This window comes from Salarias fasciatus, chromosome 2 (genome assembly GCF_902148845.1).
Source record: "Salarias fasciatus chromosome 2, fSalaFa1.1, whole genome shotgun sequence".
Classification (NCBI taxonomy): domain Eukaryota; kingdom Metazoa; phylum Chordata; class Actinopteri; order Blenniiformes; family Blenniidae; genus Salarias; species Salarias fasciatus.
In genome coordinates, this window is record NC_043746.1 from 17193943 (window position 1) to 17214815 (window position 20873).

General features: G+C 44.9%; 2 protein-coding genes across 7 annotated transcripts in view; one reads left to right on the top strand and one right to left on the bottom strand.

Moving 5' to 3' along the window:
* Positions 1-307: 307 nt before the first annotated feature.
* On the top strand, positions 308-9283 carry tex11 (testis expressed 11). The gene is made up of 29 exons (XM_030114543.1): positions 308-347; positions 1252-1364; positions 1583-1667; positions 1784-1863; positions 1948-2028; positions 2128-2247; positions 2463-2543; positions 2657-2742; positions 2813-2870; positions 2962-3057; positions 3140-3221; positions 3996-4074; positions 4165-4316; positions 4422-4507; positions 4619-4756; positions 4901-5003; positions 5132-5256; positions 5932-6017; positions 6354-6407; positions 6491-6531; positions 6627-6704; positions 6796-6875; positions 6948-7052; positions 7249-7321; positions 7406-7555; positions 7639-7747; positions 7847-7967; positions 8526-8696; positions 9137-9283. Exons 1-29 carry the CDS (start codon positions 308-310, stop codon positions 9206-9208), a joined length of 2745 nt encoding a protein of 914 aa, XP_029970403.1. The 3' UTR covers positions 9209-9283.
* A 2544-nt stretch (positions 9284-11827) lies between these two features.
* The window catches only part of dlg3 (discs, large homolog 3 (Drosophila)), a 69366-nt gene continuing 60320 nt past the window's right edge, over positions 11828-20873 (bottom strand). For 3 of the 6 annotated variants that reach the window (XM_030111454.1, XM_030111419.1, XM_030111411.1), the window contains 10 exons: positions 18575-18751; positions 18374-18449; positions 17678-17777; positions 14634-14675; positions 14385-14435; positions 14196-14297; positions 13938-14110; positions 13747-13856; positions 13562-13653; positions 11828-12762 (listed from right to left, as the gene is read on the bottom strand). In XM_030111454.1, the coding sequence (XP_029967314.1) occupies positions 12656-12762; positions 13562-13653; positions 13747-13856; positions 13938-14110; positions 14196-14297; positions 14385-14435; positions 14634-14675; positions 17678-17777; positions 18374-18449; positions 18575-18751 (1030 nt within the window). In that variant the 3' untranslated portion in view covers positions 11828-12655. Of the gene's footprint in view, positions 12763-13561; positions 13654-13746; positions 13857-13937; positions 14111-14195; positions 14298-14384; positions 14436-14633; positions 14676-16993; positions 17040-17677; positions 17778-18373; positions 18450-18574; positions 18752-20873 lie in introns of all 6 variants that reach the window. The other 3 variants (XM_030111445.1, XM_030111436.1, XM_030111427.1) reach the window with 1 other exon arrangement.

Sequence of the window (20873 nt, forward strand, 5' to 3'; positions counted from 1 at the left end):
ATAAGAAAAGGATTCAATTCAAACTGATAATCCTACTGACTAACTTTGTTCAGGTTTTTCCACTATATTGTACTTGATAGTTATTAATTACCTATTGATTTTTTATTTTTAGTTTAAAAATATATGAACTGTCTCTGCAGTTCAGAGCTTTCTTGCCTTCTGAATGTACAGTTTATCACACTAAAACCATTTTACTGTTAAATGTAACAATGTATTTTGATTTTGTAGATGTACATAGTTATGTAGTTGAATTGGCCTCTGACTTTTTGGCGGGCTTTCACTGCAGCTGTCAATCAAACGGTCAGACATGGAGGTGAACCTGCAGCTGGACGTTTCCAAGCTCAAACGTAAGTAACTGAATATTAAATACTGCTTAAAGGTTATAAATTAGGTGACATGTTTGTATAAAACCACCTTTTGCAGTTCTCACAAAAACAAATACAGCTGTAAACAGCTAAATGTTTCATATCGGACAGGCCGCGCTAACTCGCTTGAATGCTAATGCTAGCCCATCGGTTGTGTCATTACTCACATTCAGTAGTGAAAATGTGTGTTTTAATAGAAAGTTATCTTCTTATTCAAGACCGGATTCATTTGGGAAAATGACCACATATTTAAACAAAATGTTAAGAAACATTTAACCTTTTCATCTCTACTAATTTTTTCAGCTTCTACAATTTCATTTAGCAGAAGCTTTTGTCCAAAGCAACATACAACACAAGAATTCAGACATAATTCAGACTCATAATTAAGACATCTATCAACCCTACAAGTTTTAAAATCAGAGGAAACACTACTTCCCTCATCATATTTTTGTTTTGGCCATAGCTAGTTGTTGCCGACATGTTTTTTCCCCCTTTCTGTAAAAATGAGAGTTCTTTTTTTGTTGTTTTGTTTAGCAGTTTGAGACATGTATGCTGTTGATTAAATAGAAATTTTATTAAATAAATGATTCGGTGGTGTAATGTATGACAGCTTAAATTAATATAACATCCTGCATCATGATTATTTTTGAGATGGTCAAAGGCTTGAATGTGACAACTATATTTTGTTGCTACAGTCAGCACAGAGTGATGCTCCTGCACATTCAGATGATCTTAAAGTGAAGCTTTTATCAGAACAGTGTCAATAATTTTCATAATAGATGCCATAAAATGATCTTACAGTATGTTGCTGATCTCTTGTGGAGAGTAGGTATTTTACTGTTAAAGTATTCATGTCTTGCCAGCATCTCCTCTCGTGTGTCCGCAGGTCTCACAGACAACCTGCTGCAGAATCAGCCGGAAGATTACGATGAGGAAATAGAAAAAATCTTCTCTGAAGTTTCTGACTTGGAGACTTTCCCCAAAATACAAGACCCACAGGTCGGTGAAACAGTGCTGTCATGTCAGGGATGTTCTGATTTACTTATAAAACACACAAAAAAAGAAGCAGAAGAAGAAGCCACAGACACCACACTGTTAATATTGATAGACAGTGAAACTAAAACTTTGCCATATTTTAAAGTAAAATATTAAACCACCTTTATGTTAACTGTAACTTAACTGATTTTAAAGAACCCTTGTTTTACCTGATTTTCTAGCTGGAGGACTGCGCGGTCCAACTTTGGAACTGGTCAGTTACCAAGAATGTGGGTGCTGTCATCAGTAAAAACCAGAAGGCCAAAGGTGAGCTTTGCTTTTTGTTTTTAACAAGTACATTATATTTTTGGCTGCTGGCTTATCTTCTGGCACATTCACATGAACAGAACCATCTCAATGATAAATTTTGGCCCTTCACACAGTTCGTCATGTGGCATGCAGTCTGCTGTACTGCTGTGAGCCTGACAATCCAACAGAGGGCGCCATCCGCAAGCAGATCCTGGCAAGTCATGCTCAAAGCTCCTTCTGGAAATACTCAACATTTCAAAGAGGCCAGGGCTTAATTTTCACTGTCTTATCATCACAGGTGGCTAGTAAAACAGGGAGAACCTGGCTGGACTGCAAAAATCCCCAGATGGCAGATCATTTCTTAAGACTTGCTGTCAAGGTAACGATAGATGACCTGTGGAAGAGAGATAGCGAGCTCAGATGTTGTCAATCTGTAGCAAACTGAAATACAGTTTCTTTACACATGAATTATCACCAGAGTCTGGAAAGCCTCTACGGCCTGCTGACGTCCAGAGGCGATGGAGTCGCCGACATCCTTACATCCAAGGGGGATGTGGAGAAAGATCTGCTTCGAATCCTCTCATGCCAGGCAGAGTCGGTGAGCTGTGGCGCGTGTGACGCTCAACACCTTCGATGTGAATATTTGTTCTTGTGATATCTGGCAGCACGGGAAGTGCTATTCTGACAGACTAGCAGTGTGAAGTGTGAGACAGCTAAAATGTGAACTGAGAAACAATAAGAAGGGGAACTCTCCAACAGATAATTGGGATTATTAGATTGTTTGCTGATATTTAGCTGGGTTCTTCTTTGCAGGCCATAATTCAAGGAAATAACCAAGAGGCCGTGGTCTGCATGCAGCGTTGTAAGGACATGTTGCTCCGGTTGCCAAAAGATGTAAAGAATTATTTGGTTATTTGTCAATTAACACTTTATATCAATGTTTTTATCGTGCATATTGTTATTAAATCTGTGGAGGATGGAGCTGTGAACATACTCTCTCCACACAGACTGCTTACATCTCCCTCTTGTGCTACAACTTTGGAGTTGAGACTTACAATCTGAGACAATTTGAGGACAGTGCTTTTTGGCTGAGGTAGATATATTATTCATCTCCTGCAGTGTGCGGACTGAGTGCAGTCAGCACTAACTTCTTCTTTTTTCAGCCAGAGCTATGAAATTGGGAAAATGAACACGAAGTATGCTCCTGCAGCGGATGTTCTGGTAACAGTTCACGACAGTAAACGAAAATAATGTTATACTGAAGATGAAATTCATGATTTGAAATGCTTTTAATCTCCCGCCCTCCCCATAGGCTAACATCCTGCGGCTCCTGGCCACTGTTTATTTCGAGTGGGACTGTCAGAAGTTTCAGGAGAAAGCTCTCGATGCTGTCATCTTGGCCAACAAGGTGGAACATTTCATATTGTTAATTATATGTGTTCATTTTCAAGAGTTTGCTCTGTACTGTAATCCTCTGTATGTTTTGACAGGAATGTTTGACTTCGTCTGGACTGTATTTAAAGATCAGAATACTTCTGAGATGTGATTCCTCAGACAGTCATGTCAGAGCAGGTCAGCTCAAACCTTACTGCTTCTTTTATGTGGATTTTTAATTTACTAACCATCAGTGGGTTTTCATTTGCTGAGAAGTTCGGTAAATGCGTCTGTTACAAGCATTAACTAAAGAGACATTTACTGTTATGTGAGAATTACTTATTAACTCTTCACAACAAGGCGCAGCAGCTCCAGCTAAAGCTTTAAAAATATGGTTTTTCAACAAGGGAATGAAAGGTTATTATTTTAAGTGGGAATTTTATGATTTACACAGCTTTATTTTAAGTTTTTTGCTATTGGGATTATTTTAAATATCACATTTCCCTCAGGGATTAAGGAGGTATTTAAATTCTAATGTAATTCTAATACAAAAGCAAAATAAGAGGAAAACTCCATTCCTGTTACATGTGCCACAGTTTGAGAATCGCATTGATTAGATGAATTAAAGACCTTAAAGGCAACAGAACTGCTATCTCCTCCCTCTTTATTTGTTTTATTAACTCTTGGTGAGTTCTGAGTTTCTACAAGTCCCACCTATCATTCCTCTATTGTCTCTTGGCCAGCAGAAAACTTTGTTTTCCACAATGTTAAAAGCTCTTTTAAGTGATTTACATTAGGAACCCATCCATTAAATTGTAAAAACACCGCTGTGATGACTAAGAAAATGGGATTTAAATATTGTTTTTCCTACTGTAGGTGTGAATGCTTTTTGTGCTTGCATGTCGACCCTGGACAGAGTTATTGTTCCTTCATGGGTACATGAAAAAACATAAAACAAACATGTCTTTTCAGGACTTAATGAGATGCTGGAATCTAAAGTTTCTCTTGAAGAGTGTCTGAGCTCAGTGAAGCTGCTGATGGCTGAAAACAGGTGAACGATCATCTCATCCTTCTCTAATACTTTGCAGTGTTCAGACACAGACTGTCCATCCCTGAAAGATGCCTGTTCTGATGTTTCCAGAGAGGAGCTGGCGTTTGAGCATCTGAAACGTGTGTGTCAGCGCTTCGAGTCGTCCCCTGACCTGGGAGCTGCTCTCGTCCTTCACATTGAGCTGCTGCTTCAGAGAGGGAAGGAGCTGCTGGGCAAACAGAAGATCGAGGACATCATCACCGGTAGCTTGCTTTTGCAGTACTTTAATATAAATACATGCAATGATAAAACAGTAGCACGCGGTAATGCAGCGCTCCTGTGTCATGTTCAATATGTTCCACTCACAGGTCACTACACGGGAAAACAGCTGACTCCACAGGCGCTCGGTAATTTACACACCATCCTGTGGGACAAAGCTTCGAAACACTTTGAGGTATCCGCGACACAACTTGACTTTATTTCACAAGATTTATCGAGCGAAACTATTGAAAGTCAGAATATCAGGTTAGAGTGAGTCAATTTCTGTGCTTTTATTTCTTTTCAGGCCCAAAACCATTCTGAAGCTCTTCAGTGGTATAACTACTCCTTGAGTTTCTTTAAGGCCGGCCAGATGGAGCCCAACTTAGCCAAACTTCAGAGGAACAGGGCTTCATGCTTACTCAACCTGAATCAACTGGAAAAGGTCCAACAGCTCCATCCACAGCAGTAATCAGTCGCTGTTACGGCTCAGAATTCACTGTGTAGTTTTTTTCTATCGCGTGTAGGTTTGATCAGTTTATTTTGTTAGGATGATAGTTACACATACACTCAAAACTTGTGTTTTCAGGCCAAAGACGCAATTAGAGAAGCGGAGCGATGCGATCCAGACAACATTTTCACTCACTTCAGTGTTTACAGGATTGCTGTGCAAGAGAACAACGTAGAAAAGGGTAACGTCAAACTTCACAGCTGTGAGATGACTTACGAATAAAGTCCTGCCTTTTCATATTATTGCAGCTTCATTCCAGATAACTTACAGTGTGCTCTCGGTTATGGTGAGAATTCTTTTCTGCTTCAGCTATCGAGGCAGTGAATGCAATCGGACGTCTGTCCAAGAATCCAGTAACCAGTGAGGACAGACTGATGACTGCTGAGAACGCTGCCTCCAAACTCCTCAGTCTGGCCGCTCAGATCGCTTTACAGGTAAAAACATTCATCACTGGATGTTTTGTTCTTACCATTTGGAAAATTTGTGCTTTGTAGAACTGGGATCTCATCTTTTTTCCAGTCTTTTTGTGGTATTGTGATGGTTCAGCACCATAAGTGGTTCTTACAGCCTAGACTTCCACTTTACCTGCAACCAGTGGGCGAGAAACCGATCAGGAGAGCTGTCCTTATTGTTAACCTCACACTGGCCTCCTGTGCAGGAGGGGCAGAGTTTCAAGATGAACGGGATAGTAACAGTTCATTTGATGATTTCCTCTGAAAATACACTCCTCGGAGTTCGGCATGAAGATTAGGAATGGAGCATTACTGTTGCAGGCTTATTGTTCAGAGACGTATAAATATGTTTCCCTGGTTTCCCTGCTTGGCTCCAGCAATCCGTTGTATGAATACATGAACTTTCTAATGAATCAGTGATGTTGGAGCACTCAGACATCTGGAGCAAGCAGGTGAACAAGAAGCAAGACTGAAAACACATAAATAAGGCTGACTTTTCATAGTTACTTGACGGTTAAATCATTGTTCCTTTTACAAATCTCTACCAGCAGACATAATAACCAGCTATAGTTATTGTCACCAGTGGTCCTCAGTTTAACGAGACAGTGATGAAGACGACGCGTAGCATCAGCGGTAACGTTTGTTCTTCTGTGACAGAGTGAACAGCAAGAACCTGCAGTGAGAGCCTTGGAGAGTTTGTGTGAAAACTCCCCAGATGAGGATCACATTCTGACTGCTCTGAGGTCTGTGGCAACTGGATCGTTACTGAAATACACAAGTGCACAAAGTTAAGAGTTTGGAGCTAGATAGGCTACATTAACCCGTGTTTCACCATACACGTTGTGTGTAATTGTGCTGTTATAGTGTTTCCATGATGAGGTAGTGTTTCACACATGAGATGATCGGCTTTAGTTGAGGTTCCTCACAGATCGTGGTGTGTCTGTTAGTTTTCCACACACCTCGGTGATCCACTGACCTATATTCCCTCACTTCCCCACTGAAAGTGTGTCTCTGTATAATACAGTTAGTAGGTGAAGAAAAGGAGGTCATCTCCAGTTTCCTCATTCATATTTCTGCAGGTGTTTGGTTCGGCTGGTGCTCTCCACTGTGGAGCAATCCAGTGACGAGACGAGGTGAGGGGGAAAGGCCTGAAAATTGGAATGAATGATGCCAGACAATCCAGAGCAGCTTCACATTTATCACATTCACTCTGCAGGAATGTCAGCGTCGACGCTCTCCTGAAATATTTAAAAATGGGTGAGCGCTCGATGAAGCTGCAGTTGCATTTTGTATGAATGTCTTTACAGCTGTGCGCCGTCATAATGCTGAAATGTTGTTTTTCGTCTCTGCAGTTCTGCAGATCGTCTCACGTCAGTCTCGCCTAACTGGCGAGCAAAACGCAACCGCACCAGACTGGTTCAGAAAGATCGGTACTTCCTCTCTCTAGTCTTTTCACTGAAATAAGCTGTGACGCGCCGTCATTTCAACTCCTGCAGTTGTGTCTGTGTGTCCATGTCGCAGCGTGGAACTCGGCCCTGCAGTGTGAAAGTTCCCCCGTCAGGATGAGGGATTTCTTCGTGCTCTCTTTCCAGGAAAGTCTCGCTGTCGTCTCGGTCCTGTGAATCGACGCACGTTCGATCATTTGCTCTGTTCTACATCTGCAGTTCTCTCAGCTGTGCCCTCCCGATCGCGCTCTGCTCATGGGCCAGAAGACGGGCCTGCTGATGGCCGCGGCGGCCTCGCTGGAGCTGTTCAGGAAGTCTGGCCTCTCCAGCCAGGTGGGCCTCCCACTGCACGTCTCCTTCATTTAGCGCAGCCTCATTCACACCGACGGAAATTTACTGAGACACATGGCCAGAGGAGGTGACTAACCACATGAGCCATGCTGGCGTCGGCTCTTCAGTCAGGTCTCTCTTTGAGATTGAACCGACCACTAGATGGCGACGATGAACCCAGGATGCTTTGTGTTCACAGACTGAGGACCTGACTCAGGCTCTGGAGTACATTCAGATCTGTTCAGAGATCTGGAAAACCCTGAAAGCATCAGGTAGGATAACTGGAAACATTAGATAGTCAAACACACTCTCCATAACAGGATCAGAGTTGAGCTCAGTGTCTCGTCCACTGACAGGGAGCTTCCCGACGGACCCCACTGACACACTCCTGCTGCTGTATGAATTTGAGGCTCGTGCTAAACTGAACGACCCGAAGGTGGAGACTCTACTGGAATCCGTCCTGGAGCTCGAAAACATTGAAATCAAAGTATTAGAGACCATGGCAGGTAAGATCCCTGCTGAAACAGTTTAAGAATTAGACTTGTTAACATGTTTGCTGTATGGCTTCATCTTTCTTTTCCATACTCAGCCTTGGCCATGGAGCCTCCAGCCCACCTCCCTCTGCTGTGTAAGAAGGCCCTGAGAGCCTCCCTCTCTCTGCTCAAGAAACAACCCCAGCCCGACCTCGTCCGCTGCAGGCAGACCCCTCCTCCTCCACACCGCCTTTACGATCCCAGCCTGGCTGAGAGTGCGGCGAAATGGTCGTGACGCTGCTCTCTCGTGTCTTCCCAATGTAGCAAGTGCGTCCACAGCCTGATCAAGCTGTCCCTCCCCAGCGGCGTGGCAGAGGTGGAGGCCCATGTGCTGGAGGAGGTGTGGGACTACTACGAGGAGGCCCTGTCCATCATCCGCGCTGCGGTGAGTCAGCACCAATCACACCGCTCGGCTACACCTCCCGCTTCCCTCCGACAGACCGGCTCCCTGCTGTATAATTAACCCCCTCTCCTCCACTCCACGCCTGCCTGCTGTTCTGGAAGCCTCGTTTTATCAATGGGCTTTCAGCCGCACTTCAATTAGCAGATGCTTCCATTCACCACCCCTTCCTGCCAATTTGAATGTTAATGCGATGTACAAGTCATCACACTGCCGGTGAGCCGCAGCTCTGAAAGAGACATGAAATTATTGAGGCATTAGGCTGCTTTAGAGGGAGTGAGGCATATTTCCCCTTTCATATTGAGTTATTACTTGAAAGCTGTGAAATTCTTTGGATCAAAGTAAAGGGACAAGATTAAAGTGTTGCGAATATGAATGAAACCGGTTTGGTCTTCTTTTAAGCGTCGGCAATGGTTAACACACAAACGGACAGGATTTGACGAAAAGTTTACTCGCCGCCTCTGAAGAACGTCAAGTGAGTCACCCAGGTGGCCCCCGCTAAAAGGAGCCTCTTTCAGCGTCTTCCTGCTCTCTCCTCGGCAGCCGGACGACATCCCAGAGATGGAGACCCTCTGGCTGCTGACTCGAGCCTGGAACCTGGGCGTGCTGCTGTTCAACTTGGCTCAGTACGACCAGGCGGAGAAGTGGTGCGGCCTCGCCATGCGCTTCGTCCGCCACCTGGGGGGGTCTCTGCAGAGGAGCTACGAGATACAGGTACAAGACCGCTGAGGGGAGAGGAGGGTGGCGGCGGCAGCAACTCCGCCGCTACGCAAGAAGCAGCTGTAGAGTCAACAATAAGCCTGAAACATGTTTTTTTGGACTCCAGCAGAAACAAACTCACACATGCACAGGGAAAACATGCAAACTCCACACAGAAGCAGTGCTGGATTCCACATTATATGCAGTCATTCGCCGTTTATCCACAGCGAAACGCTAAGACGACTCCAGGTCAATGGAGTTCTGTGGCAGGGCTCACAACACACTGCGGCAAAGAAAGACGCTGCTTCAAAAGATTCTGGCAAAAAGTAAAAACACTTTTCTGCAGACAAGGTTTTTCCACATTACTGAACAAGTGACAGCGCAAGGTTTGAGCATTTTCTAGTTTTTTTTTGTTATCACAATACTTGATTCAGTGGATTCTTGCATCCCCACAGATGTCCATGCTCTACAGTGAAATCCTGGACCGTTTGGACAAAGCCAAGAAAAAACTCTGCATGGAAGAATAGACTAACTCTACAGTGTTCACCTGCCTGTTCCGGTGTCGTTTTGCTGCTTTCTGGTTCTTAAATGTTAAAAGTGTTCCATAAACCTCTTCTTTTTTCCTTCAATAAACTTTAAAATATGAACTGTGTGTAAATTAAAATAAATCTACGCTTCTGGAAACCAGCAGAATAACAAGCACGTCAAAATCATAACTGAGTCACATATTTTATTTTCAAACAAATAAACTCTTGTCAAGTCCCAAAATAAAACCCAAACAAAAGTTGCAGGACTGTGTTCCCTCATGACTAGGACAGGGAAGACCATGAGGCCGAGCGTCCTGATAGGCTGTACCACCTGCAGTGACAGGAAGGAAACTACTGTACAATCAAAGGGTTCATGTTTGCAAGCACTTACTGCACAGATGTGCTATAACAGAAACATATCATCACCCAAAAGTACAAACAAGAACCCTGAACCCCCACCCCGCCCATCCCGAACCCCGCCCCGCCCCAAAAAATAAAAGCATATATGTTTGTCATTTCTCTCATCAGAACATAGACCCTCATCAATTATACACACACAGAGGCATTCGGGTTCCATCTCGATACCGCAACCTCAATGGAAAGAGTTTAAATGAAATCAAGTTCTTTGGGCTTTGACATGGCTGACTGAGGTATGAATACCACACACATTGTTAACAGTCAGCTGTATTTCAACCTAACACCAGAGAGGACCAATTCTAAACTCCTAATAATGTAATTGATCAACGCTCCTGGTTTTTCTGTGATATTGTGTAGGTTTCTGCCTGCGTCACTTTTTATTTTACAATATATAGTAATTTTTTTTTTTTTTTTAAATCTATACACCCAGACACGTTCCACAAGAAATCACATGTAGACAGGCCCTACTTGAGGGAAGTGAATTCCCAACTGACTAGTTAAGTGTTCCAATAGGCATTTGAAGAGAAATACCAACAATACAGCACATTTGTATGGAAATTATATTCTCAAGAGTAGCTCAAACTTTTACTTACCTGACATTTGTGGTCTATAAAACATGTTTTGTCCCAGTTTGATTCACACATGCATGAAAGCACAGGTGAGGGGGATCTGCTGGGGGCATATTTACATTGTACAGCTACCACACCCTTTTGAAACAGTCTGCAAGCAGTTTATAAATGGCTCTGTTCCCTTCGGTTATTCCCTGAACTCTGGTTTTGACACAGGTAATGACAGCTGGTTTAGCAGTGGTGCCGACAGGCGGGCACACCTGTTCAGAAAATGCCTGCAGGTACAGGTGCTCTGTGGGTGGGAGAGAGCAGGGGGGGGACCCAGAGGTCTAGGGTAACACTTCTTGTTGGGTCTGGCTCTCTGAGGAGAAAGAAAAAAAAAAAAAAAAAATCAAAAAACCCAAAGAAAATCCATTTGCGTTCTAAAAATTTTAAAAAATAAAAGCTGAAGAGGAAAGAGTTCGTAGAATGGGGGGAGGGGGTGTGTTTCACAGCAGCGCTCCTTCTTCAGACCTGCCCACGTTAGCATGAAGTGGCCTGTACGAGGCGGGGGGGCGGGGGGTGGAGGGGGGCTTCCAAACCCACAGGCGACTCGCAAACCCAACCGACGGGCCTCGGATGAGCCCGAAGAGGAGACACGCAGCACGACCCCATGGCGGCGTCCGGCTGAAATCGCACTTCTTCAACTGCTCTGAACATGGCGGCCTCTCGGTCACATGGGGGGGGGGGGGGGGGGGGGGGGGGGGGGGGGGGAGGAATGGTATCTTTACGTTCAGATTCCTGAGCTCGTCTGGCTCGCCCCGGACGGACGCACACAGCTCAACACAAACCCTGGAAGAATTCATACGTTTATCGATACACAAAGCGTGTCGGTTCACTCCAACCTGACTTAAGTGATTTTGGTCATGGGGAAGGGGGGGGGGGGACAGGGGGACCATTCAAAAACAGGTTGTATTGATTCTTTAATTGTTAGGACACCCAATACAATTATTGTCTTGTTCTACCCGTTTTCGGGCCGCCGTCGCGGCGGCAGATAGGACAGTACCATGTGACCAATCAGAAGAGAATCCTCTGGGAAGGCAGAGAGTGTAATCGGGTGGTCTGCTGCGCAACAGTAGCTGGGAGGCTCTGGCTGTCCAAATTGTTAATCTGATGGCCAAATTACAGGAGGGGAGGGGAGGTGGGGGGGGGGTGAGATACAGGGGAGGAACTTTTCAAATCTGCACTCAGGTCAGGCCTCCTGGACAGTCGGAGGACGCAGAAGCAGCGTGGGGCGTGTGTGTGTGTGTGTGTGTGTGTGGGGGGGGGGGAGACGAGCGTCGACTTGTCTCGTCCTCGTCTCTCACAGACAACAGGTAGTCACAAAACAGAATTTGTATTTGATGTAAGGCAGTTTGGTGTTTTGCAGAGAGCCCAGTTACACTTCTCTACCCCCGTCCTTTACACAGAGCAGCTAAAAACCACGAGCGAGAAAAAGAAAGAAGAAAAAAACCCACAAGAAAAATAAAAAAACAAAAAACAAAAATGAATCTAACAGCCCTCTAAATTGACAATTCTAGTGAAGTAAGTGTAAAACATGTTTTTTCTTTAATATGTAGTAAAACCTCAGCAGGATTTTCTCATTATTCTTGTGATTTTTATAATATAAATGTAGAGATTCAGGACGCATTTCTTCCTCTTGATCTGCCTCCCGAGATGTCTTTATCGGCCGCAGCAGACGACTGGCAGGCGACCAAACGGCAAGCTGGTTTGTGATAAATAGATCACCAGTTTGTAGGCTCCTCCACTAATTTCCTCAGTCATTATAAACAAGAGAGATCGTTTTCCAACAGTACCATCAGCAGGGCTCGATTTTATCCAGTCTTTTCCAAAAGAAAAAAAAAAAAAAAAAAAAAAAAAAAAAAAGAAAAACAAAACAAAAAAACCTAAACTTCAACAAAAGAGAGAAAAAAAAAACTAAACCCTTAATTGGTTTTCAACTTCTCATGTCTTCTGTCTGTTTAAATGTGATTTGATGAACATTTACAAAGTGTTCCAACTCGGTATGATTTGCCTCTGTTCCCCTGCAACTTCTTTATGAATCCCAACTCCTCTCTCCAGATTTCTGTGAATCACTCTGATCTTCAGTCAGTCCCAGTTCACAAAAAAAAAAGGATTTATTTGTTTTCCCTTTTCTTTTGTTTTCTTTTGACAAATTCCTTTGGAATGGCATTTTCAGTCTTGAATGGATTTGTTGAGAAACTCATGCAGGGGTGTGCACAGTCACAGTAATGGTGATAAGACTTCTTTTTCATTTAGAGAGTAACATAATGATGACACTAAAACTTGATATGAAACATATCTGCAAAAGGAGGTGAGGAGAGGGGGGGGGGGAGGGCTATTTGGACGTGGGCGGGGTCTCTGGGGAGCAGGAGGGGGAGGAGGGGGTCTCCGCGGCGACGCAGAGCGGACGGCAGGGAGCTCAGAGCTTCTCCGAGGACGGGATCCAGATGTACGGCCCGGACTGCTCCTCGATGATTAGCTTGATTTTGTTGTAGATCTCCTCTAGCGAGTCACCCTGTACAATAGCTGCAGGCAGACAAAAACATCAGGAACATTTATTTTGCGTGTTCTGTGTGCCGAGCTTGAGCTGCTGCCTCCTACGTTGTGGGTCACACCGTTTCTGTACCAGTGGCAAGAATCAGAACGTCGGGACTGGTGTCGTGAGAGCAGCCGAAGCCTCCGGATTGCTAACAAAGTGGCCTCAGAGCCGGACGGCAACGGTGGATTTAAGGCAACATGAGAGCTGAAGGCTGCACAAATCAATTCCCCCGAGAGCCGACACGTTTTCAGCGACATTAGTCTGAGTAGGTTCACTATGGAGGGAAGACTTTCAGTCTTTCAGGAGATTTGCCGGAGAAAGAACAATGTCATCTTGATTACTGCGATTGGATTAAACACAGAAAATTCATTTTAATTCAATAGTTTGATCAAGTTTTCCAATATGAAACACTCTATGCACCCTTCCTCAGAATGAACTGTTTGACTCAGTTAAGAGGTTTTGTGTTGTTAAAAACATCTTGGCTACAGTCGGATACTTTTTTTTTTTTTTTTTGAAAGATTTGACACTTTATTCTGTACCTTTCATTTCAGTCAGTATCGCTGACAGGCTGACATTTAACTTTAAAACAGTTTGGTAACAGTACCAGATGCCAACCAAATGCTGGTTAAATATTAAAATCAGATGCAAATTTCAGACGGGGCTTATTGACCGATGAGTGGCGTGCAAATCTAACACGCAAGCGGCAGCTGAAGTCTTAAACACCGGCGTCCAATCCTCAGCCCACATCAGATCCGTAAATATCCTGAAATCTGCAGCGACACCAACCTGTGAAAAACTCTCCGAAGTCTTGCTCCAGCTTCACCGCCTTGTCGAAGACTTTATTGGCCTGCTCGTACGTCTGCCTCTTATTCATTTCCCTGCAGATGACAGAGTTTACGGTTAGTGCAGCAGACAGAACGCAGTCCCAGGTGTGTGTGTGTGTGTGTGTGTGTGTGCAGGGTCATGCTTACATTAGGGCTTCGATGGATTTTGGTTTAATAAAGATGGCGATCGGGTAAAGTTGTGCTTGCTGCAGTCGCTTTATGGCATTCCCAGACACGTCCAGGATGCAGTGTTTCCCCTGTGGGCAAGCAGAGCGTCATCACCGAGTGCAGCTCATTACCGAACACCGGCTAAGATGTGGAAACGCGACGCTCCGTACCCGCTCGGCCACGGTCCTGACAGACAAGATGCTCGTCCCGTACAGGTTCTCGTTGAACTGCCCGGCCTCGATGAACTTATTGTCCTGAATGTCTTTCTCCATCTGCTCTCTGGAGGCCACGAAGTGGTAGTCCTGGCCGTCCATCTCGTTTTCTCGCCTGGGACGGGTTGTATCTGCAGCGGCGAGGGGAACACGGTTAGTTTGGCGGCCGGTCGTCGTGTTTTAGGCGGGCTGCGCGGCGGCGGCGTGTTCACTCACGGGGTACGCATGAGCCAAACTTGTGGGGGAACTCGGAGATGAGGTCGTCGTTTACTCTGTCCTTCATTGGGCCCAGAATGATCACAGGCCGCGTGTAGTGGACTGAATCGGAGAGCGCAGGACAATGAGAACTTTCACATCTAAAAGATAAAGTCCAGTTTAACACACACACACTCTTTTGTTACTTACTTTCCTGTCGAATAACGGGCTCGTAGGAAAGAATCGTGTCCTCTTGACCCTCTGGAACAACAAAACATGAAACATTTCAGCAAAAATACAAAGAAATACAATAAAATTGTCATGGTTGATGAGATTAAAATTTAAAATAAGGTCCAGATTTCATCTGACAAGTAGATTTACGGACATCCACAGCATTATTCATCTATGTGGGATGTGTAAAACAAATCAGAAAGACCATGAGAAATTAGGGTGACTCACTCGAACTACTTTCGCTGTCACTTGTGTTGGATGTCAAGCATTCTGTGAAAGCAAAGGAGGGAGAGTTTCACATCATCTGAGAAGCCCACAGTCACGTCTTAATAAATTCTCTCTTTATGGGTGAAGATGGTTTTCACCTGCCTTGGCGAGCTCAGGGTAAAAGAAAAAAAAAAAACCACTCCCCGCTTCTCAACGACTACAGTATTAAAAACAAAAGGAGGGGAGATAAAGAAAGCAGAAGTCCTGCTCGCCGCGGCAGACATGCTGTCACACTATTAGGGAAGTGGTTTTAAGTGTGAGCAATAGGAAATTAAGTGTTTCCTGTGGTAATATCTCCAATGACCCGCAATCCCCTGGACAATGTTTCCTCCTGCTACTTGTGAGTGCTTGAAAAAAAAGAAAAGAAAAGAAAAAAAAGACAGGCAACACAGAGGCGCTACACTGTCCACAGGAGGCAGGCGGGAGCCGGCTGACTCAGGGGAGCAGGAACAACAGCCGGCTCTGGTGACAGATGTAGTGGAGCTCTGTGTGACCTTACAGAAACAACACTCTGCTCAACATGTATTGTTCAGGACCCGGAGACATTCACAGTAAGTGTAATGCTCACTCGCCCACCCTCGGGAGTTCATCTTTTATATGTAGTGTAAAATGTGAGGAGGTGTGCGTCCGCTTTGTGCGAACACGCAAAAATCTGTGTGTATGTGTGTGTCACTCTGAGGTTGTATTCACACTTGTGGTTTGGTCTTCTGGTGCAAACCAAAGCAGGAGGAAAAAAGGGGGAAGACTGGATTTAAGTGCTTCTAGTTTTTTTTTTTTTTTTCCTCCCCCAATTGAGAGCAAAAGCTGCAAACAGATGAGACACTGTTCAGAAGTGTATCACTGGCTATCTGTTATTCACCAAAAGCTTCTTTCAGGAAATACACCAGTCATGAGAGCGGCCACAGCTGCTTTCCTGCACACACCAACAACCAGGCACTGCCTCTCAGTCGGACCGGTCAAATGAACCAGGGAAAGACGCTGAAGAGTCTTGAGAGTCTTAAAGTCTTTATCATGTTACAGTAGTAGTACGAGCATTTGGTTCTACTAAAATACCTACGGATGCAGAAATACCAGCATGTATTCGTCACACAGTGGTAACATTCACTGAACAGATAGAATGTTTTCACATTTATCTTCAAATAAAATTCTGAAATATTAGGATAGCAGCTGGGATCGGCTCCAGCCACCCGCGACCCCGAAAGGGATAAAGCGGCAGAAAATGAATGAATGAATTAGGATAGAATCATAGAGGAAATAGGATTTTAAACACCATGTCATAGAAGTAGTGTTTTCCAGTATTTTTATTATATCATTAAAACTCTGCAAAGAAAAATAAATGGTTGTGATGGTATTTTAAATCAACATAAAAAAAAAACCCCAGTTTATTCTATTCGAATGTGTAAATTTGACAGCAGGTGAGGAAACACTGGCAGGTAAAAAAAAAAAAGCTTTTAAAACAGTAGTGTTGGGGGCTCATCTCCATAAAATAACATTCAAAAGTGACTAGAGCATAAAAATGAGTCTGCATTTTTTTCCAGCACATGCATAAAAACCTGGCATTACTATCTTATTTTTTTTCAGGAATGGGTAATCTAATTACCATCTCCATGGTTACCACGCCGCTACCGGTGATTACATGTGGTGCGTTATGAAGTGCGAGGTGAAGCAAGTCATTGAAGCTGTCGTCTGACTTGGCTCTCAGGCACAAGAGCTGCAAAGGTGTTTTTTTCCCCCCCATTCGGTGACGGGGGCAGTCAGGGACAGCCGCATCAGGCAGAGTGAGATTTCACGGTACGCCAACCAGCGGCGGCGTTCAGCTGGACAGGTGTTGTTTGTGCACAGCAGCCCCACGCAGGCGTCCTGCAGCACGGCCAGTCCGGAGCGTTCAGAGCTCAAGTTGGCGTTTTCCGGGTAGAAGTACAGGCACAGCTTTAAAATCACTGATGTAGAAGGCAGGAACGTCCACGTGAAGCGTGCGTTATGTCCAGGAGCAAAAGTGTTAGTCCAAGTCAGAAAACTCAAATCTAACGAAGCGTCTCTCAACGGCACACGCTTCTACAAAACGGTTGTTGACAGTGTTGATGACGATCGCAGAGTGTTTTGCTGCTATCACACTAACACCGAGTCCTGTTCCACTAAACTCTGGGCTTTGCTGTTTGGTGTGCACCAGGGTTCGACCCAAACCCGCCAGGTGTGAACACAGCTTCCAGGTGTGTGTGTGTGGTTTGTTTCTACATTTGCCAGCAGGGCCGACACTCACAAAAACATTTCTGTCTGAGCTCGGGGAACAGCTGCTTGACACAGTGCAACCACACACTTACTCAAACTCTTTGATCCATAAAAGTCATCGCTTAACCCTGGGAAGTCCTAGGTGTCCCGACAGGTGAGAGCAGAAACCAAGAGAAGAGAAGCAGACAGGAAGAAGAAGAGGTTAGTGAAAGTCGGGGCGGAGAGGGAGAGGAGTGCTGCGCAGCGCTCGCCAGGCCCACTGACACACGGCGCCGCTGTACTCGTTAAGCCTCGACTCCACTTTGTTCATAGTAAGCCACAGCTTTTCAATTACGGAATCCCAATCCCATTAAAATGGGATTTTGACCTGTTAAGTGTTAAAAGCTTCAGTCCAGTTAATGAGATTCGTCTTGTTGTGGGTCAGTGACTGACTGGAGAACTGATCAAGACTCATACAAGGAGAGGCATCAACGGTATTAGAAGGCCTGTGTGTTAATGCAGCCAAACACGTGCGCGTGCACACACACACAGCAAGACACCCCTCTGGACCCCAAAGACGCACCAGAGAGAGGCCCGCGCCTCAGCGGGGCGTCTCTCTGGCTCGGAGCGGGACGGGCGTGGTGCCATCGCACGAGCCGTCCCCGGAGGTGACCGAAAGATGAAGACTGAAGAGACAGACCTGAAGCATGAAAGCGGGAGGGAAAAAAAAAAGGGAGGCGGAAACGGCAAGCGACCCCCTCCCACCCTGCCCAGTCCATCGCACAGCGGATACTCACGTTCGGACTCCACCAACTCGTGCACAATATTCTCCTTGCTCTTGTAAAACGGGAACTTGCGTGAGAGGTTGAAGCTTTTTTTGCGCTTTACTTTGACCGGCTGGTTGTCGGCGTGGGTGTGGGGAGGGAGGGAGGGAGGGAGGGGCAATGAGAGGGTGAAAACAAAAAAACAGAATGGGTTTCAATGAAGGTACTCAACACTCATGCAAAAAGAAAAACTCACACACAAAACGATACAGAAACACATCAAATAATGAAAATGAGAAGCAGGTAATGGGTGAAAATGAATGGCACGTCAACGTGAAGGAGACGGGCGTCTGTTGGCCAAATTAAAACAGGCTCCATTTTCAATCCATCTCCTTGGTTAACAGATAAAACAGGCACAACATTACAGCTGATTTATATTCCTGCAAATTAAATCTGACACATCCGTCTCTGACAAACGTGCAGATATTTTCGAAGTGCAAATTTCTTTGTCGCGCTCGCCGTGGAGATCACACGGCTCTCATCTTCGAACGCTTGCGCGTAACCTATACAGTAATAGAAGCCCTTTCTGTGCTTGCTTCAGTGAGCAGGTGCTGGTCTCTTTCCCACACTAAAGGGGGGAAGTAGGCCATCTCCCTGGGAGCCCGGCAGCAGCACTGAAGACAGCCGCTCTGGCACCGGGGCAGAGAGCAGCTGGCCCTCTACACTTACCCTGTTAGACTCAATCATGCCTGTCCTGGCGTGGAACTTGACTGTTTTTAACCTGGCTCTCTCCTTCTTTTCCACTCTGCAATAGAGGAGAAAAAAAAAAAAAAAAGAAAAGAAAAGGAAAAATACTTTTTAAGTTCAATCCTGAGCAGGAGCAGGCGTAATCGTGTCGTCTGGCATTAGCGAGCTGCTGCGAGCGGCTACCTTTTCTTGCTTGGAATGACCCCGATCTGCTCGCTCTCTCCGTGAGGCGTGACGAGCCTCGCCTGCCACCACTCATCGTCGGAAGCGTTTATGACATGAAGGATATCCCCGTAAGAGAAGCTCAGGCCTTGGCTGGGCAGGCAGCTGTCCCTCGTCCGGTCGTAGTCAAACAAAGCTCTGCAGAAACACACAGGCTTCGGTTACTCTGGACGGTCTGAGCAGAGAGTCCACACGCTGCAGGATTAAATTACTCTACTCATTGTCTCAAGTTGGCACAAAATGGCATCCATGAATATGCATCCGTCTCTTTTGTTTCTTGAGAGTACTCCTTCCCATCTCTAACATGTGGCCTGACTGAAAACATGAAAGCGCATTCAGACATTTCAGTAAACATTTCCTATCATTACTGTGAGGAAAATTACTGCCATATTAATATGTGCTCAAAATAATACACACTATGAAAACATGTCTCTGCTCTGTTTTAAGAGGAATCAATTAAAATTCTTTTACAGTTACTCAGGCACTGGTGACATCTTCACTGCTGATACATTTATGGCATTATGGACAAATTATTTACTAATTCTGTATATATAGAAGGATCTCTGGCACAATGACTTATAAAGACACTAATAAAGATACTTTACTATTGTTTTAATTATAATATACTTAATACAGATTGATTAAAGCCCCTCATCACTATTTGTGTATGTTGTGGATAGCTGCATTGAATTCTGGGAGGCATCTCAGCTTGAACTCGTAGCATGAGCAGAGCATTTGGTGTGGCTGTTACGGCTGCCGTCAAAACAAGCGTGTTTACTTTTAGATGTCTCGAATTGCTTGTAATGAACGAAGCTCTGGACTCCGCCTCTTGAAACGCTGCTGCTACAGGTGTTGCGAGTGGCTGTTCGACTGTTGTCACATTCTACTATGGCTATTGTGTCGATCGTGTGAAAATATTCCATTGTGGCGCTGTTTTTACACAGCCTAGTTTACAGGAACTCCTGAATAGTGGTGGATTTATGACAGCTACCAAAAGAAAAAAAGCTTGGCTGAGTTGATAGGGTCAAGTCACTGACTGCAGATGAAACAAAAACGCTAAAATCTGTTGAGCTCTGATCTGATTAGGACATTACTAAACACAATATACACCAAGTCAGGCATATACCGATCTGCTGTCAAATTATGACCTGAAGCTTGATCTCGTGCAGCTCTGAGTTGTGGCCCCAGAACAACCCTGCCCTGTGGATAAATTAGTAGCAAATGCTTTCGGTTCTGTAACTTCTTGTGTTTCCTGGGCCCACGTGCATCAGTAAGCTCTGGCCACCCACGGTGCTGCTGCTGCTTCACCGCTTTTTCTTCTTTGACACACACTGACCGCTTCCAAAGCAGGAGCAGCTTACAAGAGCTGCAGCTCACGAGATGCTCTCACTCTTGTAACCACGTCACGGTTCGACCCATGTGAAACTCAAACCTATGCTTCATCATTTTTCTGGTGAGCTTTCGAGACCAGTTGTTCACTTGCTCCATACGAAATCCCAACCATGATAACAAGATTACCATCACTGTTAGCCAGTCAGTTCAATGTAAGATGACAGGATTAAAGGAAATCTGCTCCAAGGCAACACAGCTCAAGTTTATAAAAGTTTTGCGTAAAAAAATGGTGTTTTATTAAGACATTAATTTTATTTGAAGGAAATAAACATATTTAAACAATGAACTAGTTAAACACGAGTAAGGGCCAATGCCATGTGCACACACAGACACAGTTCAGCTTTGTCATGTCCTCAGACAAACCTCCTGCCTCACTGGTTTGGCTGCAGTGACTGTAGCTCTGTGCTCCTCCCAAAGCACATCATCCAAAGAATGAGATGCAGAAATTAAAAGCCTTCTTCACAACATCGAGCACCAGTAGGAGGCTTTTCACCCCTTTGGTGCGGTCGCCAAGTTAGTTTATTGTGCACACCGTACACGATCATATCCAACGCTCCTGTCTGAGACCTCTGTTGTGCTACACAAAACTCTGACACCAGGAGCTGAATATTACATCCAAATATAAGAAGAACCTACTTTTGGAGACCTATTTCCTGAATGCAGCCTGTTTTAAAACTGGACCAACACGGTGATGGTATTCAACATTGTTGTAATGTTTGGTCTGACGGTGCCCGTGCACTCACACCAGAAATATGTCAGCACTCAAACTTGGACCTCATTGATGCAAACCTCAGGAGCGCTGCCATCCACCATGTTGTGACTAATCCAAAACAAGTCGTGCTGCACACAAACATGGCTTTAATTATCA